At 35.8% G+C, this 20,842-nt stretch overlaps 1 protein-coding gene across 2 annotated transcripts in view; it reads left to right on the plus strand.

Annotated features, from left to right (window-relative positions):
* Positions 1 to 17,898, plus strand: part of SEC24B (SEC24 homolog B, COPII coat complex component) — a 47,993-nt gene extending 30,095 nt beyond the window's left edge. For both annotated transcript variants that reach the window (XM_056489661.1, XM_056489660.1), the window contains 13 exons: positions 1,129 to 1,247; positions 1,655 to 1,710; positions 2,025 to 2,231; positions 2,590 to 2,713; positions 3,305 to 3,463; positions 3,881 to 4,054; positions 4,711 to 4,821; positions 6,040 to 6,215; positions 7,737 to 7,874; positions 8,797 to 8,901; positions 9,926 to 10,018; positions 11,590 to 11,693; positions 12,916 to 17,898. In XM_056489661.1, the coding sequence (XP_056345636.1) occupies positions 1,129 to 1,247; positions 1,655 to 1,710; positions 2,025 to 2,231; positions 2,590 to 2,713; positions 3,305 to 3,463; positions 3,881 to 4,054; positions 4,711 to 4,821; positions 6,040 to 6,215; positions 7,737 to 7,874; positions 8,797 to 8,901; positions 9,926 to 10,018; positions 11,590 to 11,693; positions 12,916 to 13,030 (1,681 nt within the window). In that variant the 3' untranslated portion in view covers positions 13,031 to 17,898. The remainder of the gene's footprint in view (positions 1 to 1,128; positions 1,248 to 1,654; positions 1,711 to 2,024; positions 2,232 to 2,589; positions 2,714 to 3,304; positions 3,464 to 3,880; positions 4,055 to 4,710; positions 4,822 to 6,039; positions 6,216 to 7,736; positions 7,875 to 8,796; positions 8,902 to 9,925; positions 10,019 to 11,589; positions 11,694 to 12,915) is intronic.
* The last annotated feature ends 2,944 nt before the right edge of the window (positions 17,899 to 20,842 follow it).

Raw genomic sequence — 20,842 nt, forward strand, 5'->3', positions numbered from 1 at the left:
CTTCCTCCTCCTCCCCCCACTTAGATCAACAAATAAATTACAGCGGTTAAATGGTCTGGTTGTTATGCTGAAAGGTCTGAGGTGCTGCAAACTGGAAGACTGTAACCACAAGAGTAATATTGCCTAGGTGAATTGTGTTGTCAGTTTCGTTTTTTCAGATCACAGTTACTGTGTGATGATTTTGGTATTTTTATTTTTGCACTGGGACAGCATATATGGGATTGTTCCTGGTGCATTTTGAGCGAGGGTTAATGAACTTCACTGTGTTCATGCCTTTTGACTAATCCTGTGGAGGCTTTGCCTTGAAAATCCCTTTCTACAAGTTTTTCATGGTGAACCTGATTTTCTCATGAAGAACCCAGCATATGCATTGAAAATCTTTGCTTCCATTTTTTGGTTCAGTCTTTCTTTGTTCAGTTTGTTACGGCTATTTTGTCAACAGAATCTCAGAAATATGCTTAATTATTATAGGAAAATATATAGAATCCCATGCAAAGTCCACAGGAAAATCACTTCATCCACCTCATTTATATACCCAGATGGTAACAGCAGTATTTTCCTCTATTGCTCTTGGTCACTGTCATGGTTTTCAGCACTTCATGATGTTTTTTATATTTTACTTGAGAAATCCCATGTTGTCTTTAGTTTTGTATTGTGTCATACACTGAAGTGTGGTCTGCATGAGAAATAAATATGTTGCATTGTAGAGACATTGGATTTTGGTTTAGAGCTGTGAGTACTCTGTAACTTCATTAGTAAAGGAGGGTTCTGAATTAGGAAAGAGCAAAAACCACTGTTTTCTATTAAAGAACTGAGGAGGCTGCCTCCTTTCATGTATCAGTTTAGTGTTTAAATGAACTTGTTAAGTTCTCTTGTGGAACAAAGCATCAATATATTAGTGAGTGCTTATCTGTAACACTTGGTTATAAACTGTATCATTACCCCAGCTTTTCAGAAAATGTTCAGGAAATATTGATTGTATTCATGTTTCAGATCTCCGTTCTTATGTTCTCCCTTCACTTCTTTACACATAAACTGAGTTTCTGCTGACATCAGCAGGAGCCCTGAGTATCTATATGTCTTGAGAGAGAGATTTAGGGCTTAATAGTTTATTTTTTAATGCTTCAGGCTGCCTGGAGATTCAAGAACAAGGATAGGGTTCATAACGTTTGACAGCACTGTTCAGTTTTACAACTTGCAAGAAGGTTTATCACAGCCTCAGATGCTGATTGTCTCAGATATTGATGGTAAGTAAAAAGAAAATGGAAGCTGAATTTTTGAGAACCCTTTTTTTTTCTTCTTAGAACAAAGGTTAGAATCTCTCAGAATTTGGTATTAGGTCAATGTTATTGAATGAGAGTATTTTTTTGAAAGATAGTCTTGCACTGGCTACAGAGTAGGTGATGTTTAATATATAAAATTCAGTGTTAATTTTGCTTTGAATCAGACAAGCTTTGTACAGACTGTATTGCTCTCTCTAACACATGTATCTGCATATTATAGTTTACTTACTTATCTGCAAGGAATACTTAGTTGTAACACACATATTAGAAAAGTAGACTGTTTCATGATGTTTGTAGCAGTGGGCAATGAAATGTTTTGTTATAGTGGTATTTTTTTCTTTAATACATTTTTTTTTCTATTCTCTCCACAGATATTTTTCTACCTACGCCAGATAGTTTACTTGTAAATCTCCATGAAAGCAAAGAGGTATGATTGCTCAAAATATGTAATTAAATTTATGGTGTTAAATATTCCAGAGATGTTCCTGTTAAACTTTGACTTCAAACTTAATCTTCATAATATGTAGTTCCAATGCTAATTTTTCATTATGGAAGTATTGCATGTTGTTTTGTGGATACATCATAGCTTTTAAAATTACAGCTTTGTTTTCTTTAGTGTGTTAAAACTGAACTGAAATATTTGGTACTGATTCTGCCACTTAAGTCATGGCAGTACAGCTTTTTAGAAACAGCAGAAAATCTCAAGCAGTCTCATAAAACCCCTTTCAATCTCTTCTGCAGCTGATAAAAGATCTTTTGAATGCATTACCAAATATGTTTACCAATACAAGAGAAACACACAGTGCATTGGGCCCCGCTCTTCAGGCTGCATTTAAACTGATGTCTCCAACGGGTGGTCGGATCTCTGTGTTTCAAACTCAGTTACCGTCTTTGGGAGCTGGGCTTCTGCATTCCAGAGAGGATCCCAATCAGAGGTCAAGCACAAAGGTAAAAAACTTCCCTTACTACTCATTTCAAAAGACTAAGGACTGACCATGTCTTTCTGACTTGCACAGTTCTGCAGATCAATCACTTAGTCTTCATTTGTAGCAATTAACTAAATTTTAGTTATGTCTATGTTTGTGCATTTGAGATCACTACTTTATACGTGCATGTGTGGTACTACTAGTTTTGAAGTGCATGAGCTGTCTTTGGCCTTTGAGCCATAATTTTCTTGGCAAGTAAAACTGCAAATATTTGTGACTCGATTACTCATATGCTGCTGGATAGTATGTCTTTTGTTCCATGAAGTCTAAAAAGCATGATCGTTGTCATAACTCCTTCCTGTGTGATTTGTTTACTAAAGGTGGTCCAGCATCTTGGTCCAGCAACAGACTTTTATAAGAAGTTGGCACTGGATTGCTCTGGCCAACAGACTGCTGTGGATTTATTTCTCTTAAGTTCACAATATTCTGATCTAGCTTCTCTTGGTAAGGAGTACCTCATTCCCTCTTTCTGCACTCTTGTCTCTCTTTAGAAGCACAGGAATTCCTAAGTCATATAAATATTTTAGCACTTCTGTAATTGCAGCTCATATTGCAAAGGACTTGACCTTGAAGTTGATGGAAGTAAAGAACAGAAGTATTACATTGTTGGTATCAGACAATTTATTCTAGGATTTCAAGGTTTTAAATGTGAAGTATTCTGCTCAAGAACTGGAAACAAACTGGCAAGAAATAAATGAAGTTTAATTATAGGGGTAGAACAGTTTTCATCTTTTGATAATTATCCAAGATTTGTCTCTGTACATACACCTAATTTTGCCTTTACATCGTTAGATATTTCTGCAAGCACTTAGCTGCCAGATGTAGGATGCTTATTGAATTTGGTGTGTAATTAGGTCATTATGTGTTGGGGTGATTCATTTCTGTCTTCACGGGTCTGGGACAGTTCTCTTTGTCTTACAGATGTGGGTGATATTGAGAAGAATGAACATAGATGTGGAAGTATAGATAAAATTTTTATGTCCTGATTTCATGTTCCAGTTTTACTTCTTAACTGTACCTTCCCTTCCTTCACAGCTTGCATGTCCAAGTATTCTGCTGGATGCATCTATTACTATCCATCTTTCCATCACAGCCATAATCCTGCTCAGGCTGAAAAGTTGCAAAAAGACTTGAAGAGATACCTTACAAGAAAGATTGGATTTGAAGCAGTTATGCGCATAAGATGTACAAAAGGTGTGTCTTAAATACTGATTTGTATGGAATGGTTGGTATAAATGTGTTAGCAATCATTCTGAATGTGCTTGGTCTTTAGCAACATTAAATTGAATGTTGTTTTTTTCTTTGAAGAGATACCTTCTTTGTTAAGTTAGCTTTTGGTGTTTGATTTTTTGTTTTGTTTTTTAGCTGATGGTACCATCTCACTGTAAGTTGATGTGTAGTGTAAGGGCATCATTCACTTTGGAGTGTTCAGAATTGGACAGGAACTTTGCAGGACCATTCTGAAATGTCTAATGATTCATGTAATTGGTTCTTCATGATAGAAATCGTACTGTTTTCTTCAACCTTAGCTTGAGGGCTGAGGTATTAGTTACTGGTGAGAGTTTTCCATGCTGTTTTAACCTCATTCTGAATTATTTAATCTGCTTCTAGGTCTTTCAATACACACTTTCCATGGGAATTTTTTTGTACGATCCACTGACTTACTGTCCCTTGCTAATGTCAATCCTGATGCTGGATATGCAGTACAAATGTCCATAGAGGAAAGTCTGACTGACACATCTTTGGTTTGTTTTCAAACAGCTCTTTTGTATACTTCCAGTAAAGGTAAATAAATTCACATTAATTCGTCAGTGGGCTTTTTGTTTCTTTTTATGATGTAATGTTTGTAAAGTTGGTTTCACAGCCTTTTGTTGTGCTCTATATCCTAAAAGAATCTTGTCAGAGCTAGTAAGCTAGCAAGCCTACTTGGCAGTTAATCACATAATGGAATTCCTTATAAACATTGTTTTAATGTGAAAGTTTCATCTGACTGTGACATAGTGCTGATTCAGCAAGACTCTTTTACTTAAAAGTGTGGCCATTGTTACAAGCAATAACGTGTTTGGCAGGCAGTTTGTCTAAGTACACAAACCTGTAATGGATTGTAACAAGCTGCAATTACTGTGATGGGTGAGCATAAAGAATAGCAGTTAATTTGTATGATAGGACATGCCACAAAATTTTGGGATGTTATCAATGTACTTTATTTGTAGGATCAAAGCCACTTATTGTGGATGTTGCTAGTTTGTGTTATCAATTTGTGCTGCTTTAGAGTAGAATTTGAGCAGTTTGAGACAAGAATGGGAGATAGTGTTGCAGCAATTTCTTGACTGGTATGTTTTCTAGAATGGGTGCATCTTAGGTGGGAGGAGATGTAATTACTGAATTTGTTTACTTCTACTAGGAGAGAATGTATAATGATTTCCACTAATTTCTCTTAGGTGAGCGTCGAATTCGAGTGCACACACTTTGCTTGCCTGTAGTGAGTTCCCTGTCTGAGGTATATGCAGGAGCAGACGTACAAGCAATTGTGTGCCTTTTAGCAAACATGGGTGAGTACAGACCAGGAAGTTTCACATGGTTTTTTGCATAATTTCCAGCTGCTTAAATAAGTAGTGAACAAAGCCTGGATATTGTTATAAAAGGTTGAAGTGCAGCACACTGAAGCCTGTGAGTGCAAAAGATGACAAAACCAAATTTATAGTGAAACTGTGAACTGAAATACTCCTCCTTCTGAATCTTAGTTGACTTTAGTCTTTTAAAAGGAGCCTTCTTGTTGTTTTTTTTTCTGGGGCTTAGTAAAGCACAAAGAGTCATAACACACTTGAGTCAAAACTTTCATTTTTGTATCATCATTATCATTGTTGTTCACTCAAACTTCAGCATTCTAGGATTACTTAAGAAACAGTGATTCAGTTCAGTGAGTTGCTGGAGACTAAAAGGGAATTCCTGACAACAGGATATCTGAGATACTGGTTTTCCATTCTTCTGTTTTTGCAGGGTTGAGGATTCTTACTTATCCCAAAATTGTGGGTCATAAGTAGCTGTTTCATAGACTAATCTTTTCTGTTAAATGTGTATGACTCTGTGCAGCATTTTAGCATATGCTATATTGTATATTAATAATGAAATCAATTAGAAGAAGTAAATTGTAATTCTGTCTTTTGGGATGTAATTGTCTTTTGGGATTGGAACTAGATGATCTTCCAATGCAAACCATTCTGTGATCTCCTCGTAAATGCACATTTAGTCCAGCAGATGGCTTCCTCCAACCTGCAAAGGATTTGCAACCTTTGCTCAGCATAGAAAGATGAAGCTGTATTTACACTAATCACAATTATGCCACTGAAGTAATGGAAGAAATTTCTTGTGTAAGGGGGGAAAAAAAAATCAAAATTAATTGCTGTGAATTTTATCTTGGAGGTTGGGCAACAGCATTTCAACAATAGCTAAATTGTTTCTATAAGGTTTAAATTTATATTTATACTTCACTATACTTCACTTTGCTTTAAAAATTTCTTTTAATTCATCAAGAGTACAAAACAGGGAGCTGAAATTAGCTGTGCTATATTTTTAAGGATTATAAAAGTGAGTTTCTGTATGGACAGTCATCTAATTTACTCCAAAAAAAAAAATTGGAATGCAGATGTGGTTTGAGAGATTATTTTAGTCTTGAAACATAACCCAGAAGTGCAAGTAACATTTTCAGAATTCAAGGGAATGAGTGAAGTACTAGATGACTAGTAACTTCTTCCCTCCTAATCCCCCAGCTGTGGATCGCTCAGTTTCATCCAGCCTTGCCGATGCAAGAGATGCCTTAGTCAATGCCGTGGTGGATTCCTTGGCAGCATACATGTCAACTGCCTCAAATCTGCAGCAGTCCATGCTGATAGCACCAAATTCCCTCAAGCTCTTCCCACTCTATATTTTGGCTCTTCTCAAACAGGTACGTATGATCTAGTGGATTATTGTTTGATGTTTAGTTCATTGTTCATTTGAGGAATTCTTCAGTTCTAGGTCAAGCAATATCTGCACTTCTCTAAAATTATGGAAATTGGATTACTGTCTTTATGCTGACTGGACTTTGTTGTAGAAGATGACTGCAGTAGCTTATTTTAACTTTTTAATGTCTGAATATTATTAGTTTACTTGATTTTGAATTTATTACTGTTTGTCTTATGCTGTTTTACAATGAAAATAAATATACAATTTACAATTAACATTTCTCAGATTTTTGCAGCTCCTTAGTGTAGCCCATAAAAGTTGCTGCAAACTGCTTATTAGTACTTCTTCATCGTTATGTTATGATGGAAAAAGCAAGTATTTTCCAATATATATTTTATATGTATATTCCCATCCGTACTTTAAAGTTCCAATAAGAAAAATGAGTTTACAGAGAGATATGATGACATTTTTTATAGAAACTCAAGTCATATAGTTGAACTCTTTTTTTAATTATTATTTTAATGATATATTTGTTAGGATTAAAAGAAAGAGCTTCCTGCAGGGTTTTGTTATGAATAAATCTCATTGCATAAAGATTTTCATGTCTGACAGTTCTTGGTTGTGTTATAATGAACAAACCTTTATATAAGCCTCGTAAGAGATCTAAGCATAATAATTTATTTTCTTTGGCTTAGTGATTACTTCATTCTATAATGTAGTGATTATGATTTTTTGATACTTGCATTACAAATGTAGTTAAGGGCAGGGAAAAAGCAAGCTGTGTAAAAGACAGAAATAAGAATGGTTAGGAGAAGTTGTTTAGGTTTGGTTTTTTTATTATCTTTATTAACAAGGATAAAACCTGGGATACAGAGAAACCAAAATCAAAATGCTTGTGGCAGCCAGGAAGGAGTGATTTCATTAGCTTTGATGTAGAAGTGAATATGAGCTTTGATTATAGGAATGTTCTCCACTGAGTTAGAATATGGTGTCTACTTCATTGTGTTCCTTCTCACAGCAGTTGTGTACCAGTTTCTTCTAAAGGAGAAGTAGGAGAGAGTTAAAAAATAAATTTTATCCTATGAGAGTCTAGTTTCACCTATAAAACATGAAAGTTATGTTTCCCTTCCAAAGCTGTTCTTTAACATTGAATTCTTACTACTATAAATTCAGAGTTAGTCTTGTGCAGTATGCACCTTGCCTGAGCTCTGCTTGTATCTTTCCTGTGACAGCTTGCATTGGTGAGTTTCACAGGCCGGTGTCACTTGTCAGGAATAAAAATGAGAACTGCTGTTGCACATAAATTTTAGACAAACTGAGGGAGAAATTTATTCTCCTTTATCAGTAAGGAGTTTTAAACATTTTGCTCAAGCTGTCTTATTAAGATTCTACCAGTAATATACATTTCTTTACAAAAGCTTTGCCACCTTTGCTTAACACTTTGAAAATGTGAATTTTGAAATGCACTCTTACATGTGACATAAAGGACAGGATTTGCTTGAGTAGTAATGTTCTCTTGCAGAAAGCCTTCAGAACAGGCACAAGTACACGCTTGGATGATCGTGTTTATGCAATGTGCCAGATGAAGAGCCAGCCTCTTGTTCATTTGATGAAGATGATACATCCCAACTTGTACAGAATAGACAAGCTGACTGATGAGGTAATGTATGAAGCCTGGTTATAGCATTTTCTAGTTTTAATGGCCCATTAAATTTAGTGCTGTGCCGCAATTATTTTATGTTGTTATTGTGATACAAATGGAGCATTTCCCCTAAGTTATAAAAAAATCAAGAAAAACATTATTTTGAAGTCTTGAGTTGCAAGTACAGTAGTGTGAGCAGGACTGTGGTTCTACTTAATCTTGTTTCAATGACTGTAATTCCAGTAGTTAGTAATTAATTCATAAATTTTTATTATACAAAGAAAGTAAAGAAAATCGTATGTATTGGAAACATCTTCAGTGTGTTTTTATCATTTGCCACTGTCTGTGGTAAATGGGTGTAATAGATCTGATGGATGATTCAGGGTTTTATATACAGAAATCAGATACAGTTGCCCAATAACAACCTTCAGTGTTAGTGCAAACAGCCAGATTCTTTAGTCAGCTCAGTCACAGGGCTCTGGAGAAACCCAAGGATCACTTCAAGGCAGGATGTTAAATCAGGGGACTTCCTGTTAATTGAATGCAATAATATACTGAACCCCTCCATATGGGGAGTAGAATTTTGTGGTTTTCTGCTCTTGCAACATTTCTAGTGAAATTGAATGCAATGGAAAAAAAGTTTGTAGAAAACTTCAGTGTCAACAGTAGTAATTCCTTTGAAATTTCTACATCTAGCATCAATAATGTTACATGAGCAGCTTATATTAACTCCCATATTATGTTTTAGGTATTAAAGTAGCCTTTAGAATAAGTAACATTCTAGAACTGCTTGATGTACATAATCATTTTATGCTTAACATAGTATTTTGTTACATGAGAATCCTCAAAATTTCACTAGAGATTATCAGTGTTTTTCCTATTTTGTTTTACCTTTAAAGGTAAAATTCTAGTGTTATTGAGAATTGTTTTTTTGTTACAGAGTACAATACATGTAAATGACAGAGTTGTTCCTCAGCCACCCCTTCAGAAGTTGTCTGCAGAGAAGTTGACAAGAGAAGGAGCTTTTCTTATGGATTGCGGTTCAGTAAGTTAAAATTTTCCACATTCCCTTTTTTAAAGTTTTCTAAGGAGAAAAAAACCCAAAAAAAAACAAAAGCATTGCCTGCTCTCAGCAATGACAGTGTTGCGAATCAGCATTCCAGATAACCTGACAGTAATTTGCATTCCAGTGAAAGCTTCAATATTTTGATCTTTGAGGCTATGGAGGTTGATTCTTTTACATGCAAGACTGGTTCAGAATATAGCAAGAGTTCACATCAAGGTGTTTTTTATGGAATTGGTGTATTTTTATTTTTCAGAATTTCTTTTAGCAGCTATTAAATTGCATACACTAGAGGATTTAACAAAATACTTGATGCAGGAACATTTCTCAGTTACACACCAAGAGTGGGTTTATGATCTGTGACCTGTGTTATGTAAGAGTTGCAAGTGGGAGGGAATTGGATACTGAACAAAATCTGTAATACAGTTTAATGTATTTGTAGGAATTGCACTGAAACATACTCAATTGGATAAAGCATTACGCTACTCCAATGGCAGTCTAAAAGGTGCTTTTAACCTTGAATCACTTCAGGACTGAGTCTGAGTGTAAAACTAGCTTGTCTCCAGACCTCTGAAATACTTACTACAATGTGCTTTGATAATTGGTTTACGACTTGTTTAGTTGGGAAGCCAGTGTGCAGTAACCAACAGTGTTGTGTGACTTCAAATAATTTGAGGTATTTCATTTAAGGAGGTAACATGGGAAATTACTGCATTACCTGTTCTATTATAAATGTGTCCTGCAACCTCATTCTTTCAGTATTTGAATTCTATCTATATATTTTTTTAATGTTTAATGATCTTACTCTCAATGTTGCCAGTGTACTGAGTATTTACACACTTACTTATGAATATAGAAATGTATGCATGAATTGCAGCTGGAACACTCAAGTGATTCATTTGCATGGAAATTACTATTCTGGTATTATTCCTATTGCATCACCACTTGCCTGTTTCTCTAAAATGTATGCAGGGCATTTTCTAAAACTGATTCTGACATCTTGCAGATTTTTTACCTTTGGATTGGAAAAAACTGTGATAACAACTTTATAAAAGATGTTCTTGGATACCCGAACTATGCATCAGTGCCACAGAAAATGGTAGGCATTTTAATGAGCTGAGCTGTATACTGCATACACTTAGGATGTGCATTTATTTATTTCTGCATTTTCAGTTTTTAATTAGTTAACTATGAGGTTGGGGTTTTTTTCTGATTAGGTACTTTCTAACCTCTTATCAGCTTCAAAGGAGCCAGATAGAAGTTGTAAGATGTTTTCAAGGAAAGAATGTAAACATGTAAATTTCATCATTTGTGAAATGCCAAACAGTTGTTATATAACATAACTGCTTTTATTAGTTTAATGGAAGTACACGTGCATTCACAAGAAAAGGAAGTAATTTCACAGGATTAATGCAAAAATTACCTATTCAGATGTGTTAATGATTAAGATTAGAGTTACAACATTGATAATATGTTCTCTGAACTTGCTGTAAGATACCAAATCTGTGGTATGACACAATAGGCCTGTAAGTAATGGTAAGAGTTAAGTTTTGCTCAGCTTCCAAGCATTGACTCAATGTTAAAAGAGAAACTTTCAGGGATTAGGACATCAGAGACCCTTGGATGTGTGTTTTGCTGGAGGGGTTTTTTATGTTATAACCTGTACCTGTAGTCCAGTGCATGAAGCAGAGCAGCAATAATTCAATAGTATCAACAATTGGCAGATAAAGGTGGACCCTTTTAAGACACTCTGGGAAAGTTCAGAATCAAATGTTTATATCCGATAGTACCAAAAAATGTTAGCATAGAAACACATAGGTAGATATTTTTTGTTTACAGTTGCATAGTGTCAAGCAGGAAAATGACAAGAACAGTTAAGAGTGGTAAGCTATACGATTACTATAAAACTGGACTGCTTGTTCAGAGTTTTGTATTTTGCATGTATTAGGACTGTCCCCTATCATCAGCTGGTGGTATTAGTTAATAGTTTCCAGGAAGAACTTAGATAAAGGAAGGATGATAATTTTTTTCTAATGGTTATATAGCATCTATTATAATGAAAATGAGACAAAAACTTACATAAAGTTATCTTTGCTTTTAATTATGCCCTCATTTTACAAAGGTAGCAGTGAAACTACTTTAACTGAAATTCCTTTATGTCATGTTAATTGTCTTAAAGCATCATATTGGCTGAAGAGGTGATATATTTAGCTCAGTGAATTGCTCGACTCTTTTTAAGTCTATTTTTTTGGCTTATTCCCTAACCAAATAGTCCAGTAGCATCTTTCCATTGATATTTACATAAAATTCAGATTTTACTTCTTGTTTCTTCAGTGATGCAAAGTGCAGCATTTAGAAACTTGATTGACAGAAGAAAATACAGGCAAGAAGACTGCAAAAGCAGCATTTTGAAAAGATGACATTGCTGTCTAAAATCTTTTGCACTTAAAACACAGTTAGAGTTGTACTCCTTCCTAAATAGCAGTGCACCACAGATATTATGAAGTGCTGTCCTTTAAGCTGAAGAAAAACATCTGTGTATGTAAATCCACGGTTGGTAATTTCTTAACAGAAATTGTGGCTTGAGTTATGTTACAACTTTCAGGATCTGTATTTTAAAATAGTTTCAGTAGTAAAAAGTGATGGTTTCTTTCAATCACCTTCAACCAGACACAGCTTCCTGAGGTGGATGCACCTTCTTCAGAGAGGACACGATCTTTTATATCTTGGCTTAGAGATAGTAGACCTTTAAGTCCAGTTCTTCAAGTAATAAAGTAAGTATTTCTGTTATGTACTGAGTTGTTGCTCGCAACTTGCATTTACAATTTCTCACTAAGACTGATGAAAAGTGAGTATATCTGTCTTGGAAGAAACTGAATGACATCACCTTCCCAGCTGATACAGTGCTGTTTATAAAACTGTCTAGTGACAAACTTTATCTTTGAATCTAGTGCAAATTCACTTGCTCGTAGTTTTATCGGTAGGAATTAGTTGTATATTTTTATATTAGGAATACAGTAAACTGAAGTGGATGTCCTTATGATCAGTGCTGTTAACCAGGTTAGTTGCTGGTATAGCTTTTATAATTTCATTATATGTATATAAAAAAGATTCAAGTAAAGTTAGTAATCTGTAGTTGGTTTAATAATTGTTTGTATTTGTTACTGAGATCTATAGGACAGCAGCTGATCTATGACAGGTGAGCCAAGTTTTGAAGCCTTTTCAAGCTATGGCTTGCTTAAGGAGGTTTAAATTCTATAAAATGATTATACTTGAGATTACATTTTACTTGTAGATTGCTTGTTTTACTGAGCTGCATGGGAGATCACTTTTTAGAGAGTATGATGACTTGCTCAGAGAAGTCATACTGAAATACAGGACTGAAGGTCTTGAGCTGTTGGCATTGTGGCTGCTGCTTGACTTGCAAGAATTTCTGCAAAAAATAACAATAAGTATGATAATAAGACCAATATAAGTAGGAGAGCTTTGCTGTATGCTGCACAACATTAAAACAGAGAACTGTGTCCCAGCAAATTATTATGGGGGCAATAATTTTGGATACTAAGTCTTTGACATGTTTACCTTTTCTATTCTATTGCCAAGTAAGAAAGCTTGGGGGGAATTGAGATTGAGATTGCATGTAAGCACAGATGCAATTTTTGCAAATTTTCATTCCCACCAGTATTTGTTAGCTTCTAAAACAAAAGAATTTTTTACATTTCCTTTTTTGTGTTTCTACAAGATATTTTAAGTGCTGTATTTCACCTGCTTTTCTACCATTTTATACTTTAAAAGATGCTGTTGTTTGACAGTGTATTGCAAACTTCAAGTTTTTTTCTAGATTTTGAATTGTTTGTGATTGTAATATCTTTGGACTGAATTTATATTCCAAATGACAGTGAGTAATTTATTAGAACTTATTCCTCTATTTGAATTTGAAGTGGATTTTTTTGCTCAAAGTTTGATTTTGCCTAATACCTTCTCTTCTTCTTTCAGAGATGAGAACCCTGCCAAAACAGATTTTTTTCAGCATTTAATTGAGGATCGGACAGAAGCAGCTTTCTCTTATTATGAATTCCTACTTAATATTCAACAGCAGATTTGTAAGTGACCAAGGAATAGGTAGAAGAAAAAGCCTGTCTTCAGACAGAAGCATGGGCCAAGAGAAGCATATGGGAAGTTACAGAAGTGGATGCTTATTCTTCACAATATACAGTGACCAGCATTGTTCTGGATGCTTTACAGCTAAAGGAGTATACATTTCCAAAAGAATTTTGCAGATTTCCTTCAGTCTAAAAGTGCTACGAGTGATGAAGCTGTTTCACTAGTAAACTTTAAAATTGGTTTGTACACGTTTCCAGTTGTGCAGCGGTATGGTGCTCTGTTTATTGCAAGCTGGTAATTTATGTAGCTATGTGGGATGATATTTCTTAACAAAATGTACAATTAGGTAAAGCCTTTTTTCTTACATTTGTTATAGTAGCCCTTCCAGATCCAAATCCTTAACAGAGATGTCAAAGGGCAGTGATGTATGTTGGTTGTTTATATGAATTTCTTTTTAAAAAGAATCGTTCATATTTGCTAAAGACTTCAGCAAATTCCCTGTGAAAGTTGTAGAGTTTCAGTAAAGTAAATCAATTGTAGAAATAAAATATATAATGTACATAGGTATTACATTTGTAAAGAAAATGTAAAAAATGTAACTAAAAAAAAGACCTAGCTCATTGTGCAAAATTGAGTGCTCGGTGATGATGAATTGTTTTGTCCCAGGCTAGACAATGAAGTTGACTATTAAAACACGATTTAAAAAGTATCAATATAGAAGGACTACAGCTGCTGCTTCTGTTAATTTTAGGTAAATTTATTTATGATTGGCTTACTAATTAAAATATTTTGCTTTATCACGTGGTTTTATATTTATGCAACTATAATAATTTTCCAGCTAAACTCTTGCCGAGCTGAATATTGAAGAAAACGTTTACCACCTTATTTCACAGACCTGTGGAAGGGAGGAGGAAACACCACATAATCTGAAATGGGTTTTGATACAGAGTTCCTAAACCCCTTGTTATGTATTATCCTAAAGAAGGAATATCTGTTAACCTTGTTTGACGTTTTGTAACTACTGTAGTCCTGGTCCATATTCCTGTAACTTGTATTGTCCTCCATTTAGAGTAAGCGTGGGTAATCACTCACACTTGAAGATTTGAATTCTGCTGTGATCTAAAGAAAAACAAGGGATGTGAAAACTAATTACATTACATCAGTGAAAGTAAAGGCTTTAAAATGACAAAATTCAAAATGTAATCACACTTGCATATTTCAGAAACTTTGCTCTTGCTAATGTTTTGGTAACTCAAGGGTTTGGGCTTTTTGATAGATTTATGACAGATTTTTCAGTTTGGTTAAGTTGGGATGGTTTTCTTTGGCTTTTTTCTTTTTTAGAGACACAATAAATTCATAAAGTTTAATTAATTCAATCAGTCATACTTAGTTTCCTGAACTATGTTTATCTGTTTGGTTTAATGAAATGTGACTACAATGAAATAATTAGGTACAAAAAAGTAAATTATGATTAGTATGATTACATTTTAATGTAATGTAGCCTTGAAAATGCTAACATTGTATTTTAACTGCTATAGCCCCTGAATCAAATAGTCAAGGAGAAAATGTACTAGCTATGGTTTGCAAATGCTTTAAAAGCTACAACAGTTAAATTGCGCAAGTAGTGTTACTCTGCATGTTAGCACAAACTCATTGTTTGGAGAAAATACCTTACCTTATATTTGTGTGTTGTCCTTAACTACATGTGTTTAAGTTACCCAAAGAATTACATAAGAGAAGCTTTCCATTTAGTAAATTAATTTATAATGTAATAAACATCTGAGGCAATGCTGAATTGTTGTCCTGAAATCAGACCTTCAGGATTTCAGTGCTTGTTTGTAAAGTAATGTGCATTGGGTGAAAGCTAAGTGCTGCTGAAGAGTGGGGCATGTTAAAAATCATTTGTATTTGCAAAGATGAGAAGAGCATGTTAACATTTCAAATGCTCCATGAAGATGCTTCTGATTGTGAGTTTGATATCTGGGAACATGTTACACCGTGATTAATTGCAATATATTCTGTAAATCATTTCTTTAAGTTTTATTCATCTAGTATAGTTTTTGTACATAAAAATTATGAAAAGTACATCTTTAGAGCTATTTGTTCAGTAAAATTATTACACAGCACAGACAATATAATTACTTTTTTATTAGTTATAAGGCACATCTCCATTCTGACTGATCTTTGGTTTAAGTTTTAAAAAGACAGTCTCATGGAAACGTCTTGAATTTGAAACATCTCAGGATTCAGGGTACTGATTTTAGTCTTTTGATCAATAGAGTATCTGTAGGCATGACAGGAGTATCTCTGAGAAGGACCTGGGGTCCTGGTGGGCACCGAACTGTCCATGAGCCAGCAGTGCCCTTGTGGCCAAGAAGGCCATTGGTATCCTGGGTGCATTGGGAAGAGCATGGCCAGCTGCTCAAGGGAGGTGATCCTGCCCCTCTGCTCAGCCTGGTGAGGCACATCTGCAGTGCTGAGTCCAGTTCTGGGCTCCTCAGCCCCAGGGGGACATGGAGCTCCTGGAGCAGGTCCAGCAGAGACCACGAGGGCAATGAGGGACTGGAGCATCTCTTATGAGGAAAAGCTGAGGGAGCTGGGCCTGTTCAGCCTGGAGAGGAGACAACAGAGAGGGGAACTCGGTGTTTTTAAACATCTGCAGGGAGGGAGTCAGGGGATGGAGCCAGGCTCTGCTCAGTGATGCCAAGCAACAGGACACGAGGCAATGGGCAGAAACTGATGGACAGAAAATCCACCTGAACATGAGGAAGAACTGCTTTACTGTGTGGGTGACTGAGCACTGGAACAGATTGCCCAGAGAGGCTGGGGTGTCTCCCTTACTGGAGATAATTCAAAAGCCATCTGGATGCAATCCTGTGCAACATGCCTTGGGATGAGCCTGCTTGAGCAGGGTATCAGACCAGATAAGCTCTGGTCCCTTCCAGCTCAAAGCATTCTGTGATTGAAAAGAAATTTTCTCTTAAAAAGGCTCGGATCATGCCACTGTAGCAGAAGATAGTGATTAAAGATTGATCCCAGCAAGGGAAGTACTGTGAAGCTCAACAAGTTTGTTGCCTACATCAGTAAGGCTTTGGAGAAGAGATAAAAGACATACTTTTATATCTGCTCAAATGAAGTGCTGAACTGTCAAAAGTAACTCTCTAGGCACTCTAGGGATTGAACAAGTGTCTTCTACACTGCATAATATACATCATGTCTATTTAATTGGAAATTTAAGATTTCCCAGGGATTTCCCTGCCCCAGCTAAATAAGTCTTTGGGTGATCAATTAAAATGTTCTGTATTTTAAATACTAACAGTGGGGGTCCCTTTCATATCTTTGTTCTACAATGCAACATCTTGTACTTCTTTTACCAAGGAAGTAGTATGGAAGTTCTTGTGGGAGAAATTAGAGCCCGTGAAGCTCTTGGAATGGTAGGATGCATGATGCTGGTCCCTGAGAAGCGTTATTGAACTCAATTCTTTGTTTCATTCTTAAGCTTATTAGAAATAAACTATTTATGAATCTTGATGAAGAGCTTCTTATGGCAGTGAAGGAAAGATGACCCAGACAGGAAATTTTGTTTTGCCTTGGCTTTCTGTGAATTTTGTCAGCTACTGAAAAGATAGTTTTCTCATGGCTGGTGTTTGTAAAAAGCCAAAAGCAGTTGTTAGTAATCCTGAGAGACAAGAACTCTTCAGTAATTTTAACTGTGAAGTCAAGTTTTTTCACAACAGGTAGATTTTAAGAGTTTTATGATGAAGTTTCAAGGTATGGCACACAAGTGGGTAAATGAGGAAGTCATTACAACCTCAGTCACTGACTTCTGCACTTAGAAGTTTTGAACTGTATTTGTCTCTGCAGGCAGGATGTAACCCTGCAGAAATTCAGTAGTCTATGGGGAGCGGGGAGGTCTGAGGCTTAGCTGGCAGTGAATTTATGCAATACCCCAAATAAATGTCTGTTACGATGAAAAAATACTTAAATTATGTTTTGTTTAAAAGCAATTTTTTTCATATTTTAATACATGTTAAATTTTTATATAGTATTTTCTAGTAGTTTATTCAGTTCTAAAAAAGGGTGAGAGGGTTTTCCATACCCTATTGCATCTCAGATTTTTATAAAGGAGGTAGAATATAATTGGAATCACAGATACTTCTGATTTTTAGCATACCAGGATCTGTGATAGACTTGTATTGGAAATTTTAAAAGGAATGGGCAAACTGTAATGATTTATTGATGCAATTTCTTTACCTCTCAGCCTCTAGAATTAAAAAAAAAAAAGAAAACCTATTTCTAGCAGTCTTGCATTTCTTTACTTAAACTGATGTTATGTTATATTTAAATTCAGGAATCTAAAACATGTTTTTAAACCAAAAACTTTCACAAATAACTGGGATTCAAATCTCTTTTGAGAACGTTTTATTGTTCCTCACAAGATACTGGTGATTCCTGTCCATGGAAAAATTCAAAGGCATTTCTACCTTTTGGAGGGTATCAAGAGAATTCTCACATGATTAGCATCACGTAAAAGATTGTTAGAACAACAATGACAGTTCAAGTAACTATGTAATAGATCTTTCTTCATTTCATGCTTCAATCGCTTGCAGGGCCTTTAATGTCTTACCCTTTACAGTTTTGATAAGTAGGAAAAAATAAATATTACCCAGAGTTTCTTCTTACTTTCCTGTGGCAGACCTTAGCAAAAGGAGCTGCCTAATTAGAAGTACCAGTCGGACACAGAATTTTAGTCTGTGCACATTTCTACAGAAGATAAATAGGGGAGGTGGAAAAGCTCCTGGAAATATTTCACTATGTATTAAATTTTTTTTTTCTTAAAGGAGAAAGGATTAAAATGTCATTTTCTTGCACCTATTTATGTTTTTCATGTTTATATTTACTTAAAGCTATGTTTGAAGCTTTTTTTTAATTCAGATTTTAAGGGAACCCTACCCTAGAGGCATCATCAAATACAGACCTCCGATTACACCCTTAATCATGCTACCATTAAAAGAAAAGTGTCAATTTTACAAAGGTCAAGCATGTTGGAAGGAAGTACAGTTTGATTAGCAAGCAGTATAGTACTTCTTTTATCAAGAAAAAGTGAGTAGAAAGTTTCCACATACAAGACATTGAGGGCTTGGAGGATTATTGAGTAAAGTGTTTATTGGCTTAAGAATGCTCAAATATGAGAAAGAGTTGGTGATAATTAGCCATCTTGGTAATCTGCTAACCATAGGAAATGTTATTCTCATATTGTTTGAAAATATGTTTCAAAAATTAACAAATGATTTAATGTTAGATCATCATTTGGGTGGAGAAAGTATTTAGGAAAATACTTTGTTCTATTAACAACTTCAGTGGATACAATGCTTTCAAAAAATTCTGCAGGCTTTAGGTCTCAGCTTCTATGAAAAAAAAATACTACTAAAAATTTCCTGATGACCTCATGCTGAAGGAAAAAAAAAAGGTAATAAAATATGTAGCTGTTGTCTGTAGCTAAGGAATTCTTTCTGCACTTTTCTTTTTGGTGGCAGAATATGATGCCTTCATTATCTGAAGCAGAGCTTAGGAGAGCCCAGAAGTAAAACTGGAATCACTGGTATGCATGCTGGATGTCGTCATCCAGCTTACTGAGCACATGCAGAGCTTCTGAAAGATTGGTGCTTTCCTGTCCAGATGGTCATGTTTAGGCAATTCTTGCAATCCAGCTGTGTTTCACAGTGCCTTACATGCTTGTTCAAAATAAAAAGCCATTTGAGTTTGCAAGTTTTCCCTTTCCCTCATCCAAGCTATTATTTTGAATTACCAAAACCACATATGTGAAAGAGTGATGTATACTTGGAGAGCAAGCATGAAGTATTTCAGCCTTCCAAACATGTTTTGAGACTTTTGAAGCTCCTGGAAGAAGAGTGGAAACCGCCTGTGCAACGCGGACTCTGGCACCTCCAGCAGCGTGGCTGGATCGGTTCTGCAGGAGGAACATGGGGTGAGGGGTCTGTCAGCTGCTCCAGCACTGTCAGGCTGCAGCTGGATCATCAAGCAGTGCTGCACATCCACCTGCTCCAGCACCCTGTCTCCTTTAAGAGTGACTGGTATCCCACGATCAGGGTGAAACATGAGAAATCCCTCGTGTGGAAGTTGTGCTACCCTGAGATGCATCTCTCCCTTACGTATTTAGAGATCAGTTTGATATATCAAACCCAGTCAGCATTTTTCCTTATCGGAGTAACTGAGTATTGTTGACCTTAGACTGCGTAATTTCTTTAATGGATGGTTTTGTAATATAATTACCTGTGGAGAAAAGTATATTTTTTCCTTCTTTCTGAAAGATTCCAAATATTCTGTAGCTTCCTGAACTGGGGACAGCAGGAGGTAGCAAGATGCTCTATACTTTTCTTTCTTTATCACCCTGTTAAGTCTTCTACTTAATTTGCCTTCTGTGGCTTTCAGTTTCTCAGTGTGTTTAAATTTCTGATGGCTTGTTTGTTTGTCTTTCCACACCACCTCTTAGGATTATACTTGACATAAGGTGCCTGGTACTATGTAAGCTATCACAAATAGTTTCATGAACTGATTTACATGAAGGGGGGTATCACCAGCTTTTCCCTTTTCTACTCTTTCTTTTTTCTGAGTTCTTGCTACCATGAACTTGGTTAACCAGTAATACCCATGTCTTTAAATAAGCATGTGTGCTTGTATTATAAAAAATAAGTTCTGTGTTACAGCTTCATGGAGAAGTTTAAAAAGAAAAACCAAAAAACAAACCAGAAACCTATGAACTCTCAGCCCTCCCCGGTGGCAGTTTCCTAAAACTGGAGAAAGACTTTTTCAGCTCCTTCAAAATTTAGCACTTTCCTTTAAAAAAGACAAACCCCAAAAACAACAACAACAACAAACAAAACAAAACAAAACAAAAAAAAAAAAACACAACGGGAAGTTACTGGAATCTTGTAGATGTTTGTAGAAACTGTATGTTGTGGAAAAGGTCCAAGCATGACTGCAAGACCTCTTGAAGCAGGAGTTAGGACTTCTAGGAATGTCCTTCAGCTTCAGCTTGTGAATTGTGTATGAATCAAATGTAAAACAGCTTAGGAGCCAGCCTTCTCTTACACACATTGCTATGCTTGTGGCAGCCTTTCTTCCTCAGCCTAAAAGAGTAACAGGGCAGACAACATGATACTACTTTGAAGGGAGGGAGGACTATTACCCAAACAAGAATATGACTACAAAAACTCTTGAAATGCATACACAAATATGCTCTGCAGAACAGGCAGGTGGAATACAATGTCCTGGGAAGGGATGGGGGTTGGAGTGGATACTCAGATCCCTGAGTATTATGTGAAACAGGATGTCAGAATTTTTCGACTGAATGTGGTTGTGACTCATGGAGTTCGTGCTCAACTCAGGTGGTCATTTGCAATTGCTAGTATTAAGAGACAATGCAAACTAACAAAAAGAACATGCTTCTGTGGGTGTGCATAACTTTCTCTGGTATAATGAACATTTATTTTGAGGAGTCATTTGTTACAGCTGTTTGCAGGTTTGGACTTGAAAGTGTTTCTTTCAGTTCCTCTCTTTCCCCTTGCTTCCACATTCTGTGTATTTGAGCGATTTGTGTTGAACTGTGCACAGCCATTACTCACTCTCGGTTTCTAGCATGGAATGCTTAGGCAGAGGTTTCACTGAGGAGCCTTCACCACAAGTGTTGTGCTCTGTTCTGAACAGTTGTTGTTTCTTCCTATCCATCACTGATGACATTAAATTTGCATGTTCTCACATTTTAAGCAGTCAGTCTTTCAGGTGTAGTGTAGGTCAT

Source organism: Oenanthe melanoleuca, chromosome 4 (assembly GCF_029582105.1).
Source record: "Oenanthe melanoleuca isolate GR-GAL-2019-014 chromosome 4, OMel1.0, whole genome shotgun sequence".
NCBI classification, from domain to species: Eukaryota; Metazoa; Chordata; class Aves; order Passeriformes; family Muscicapidae; genus Oenanthe; species Oenanthe melanoleuca.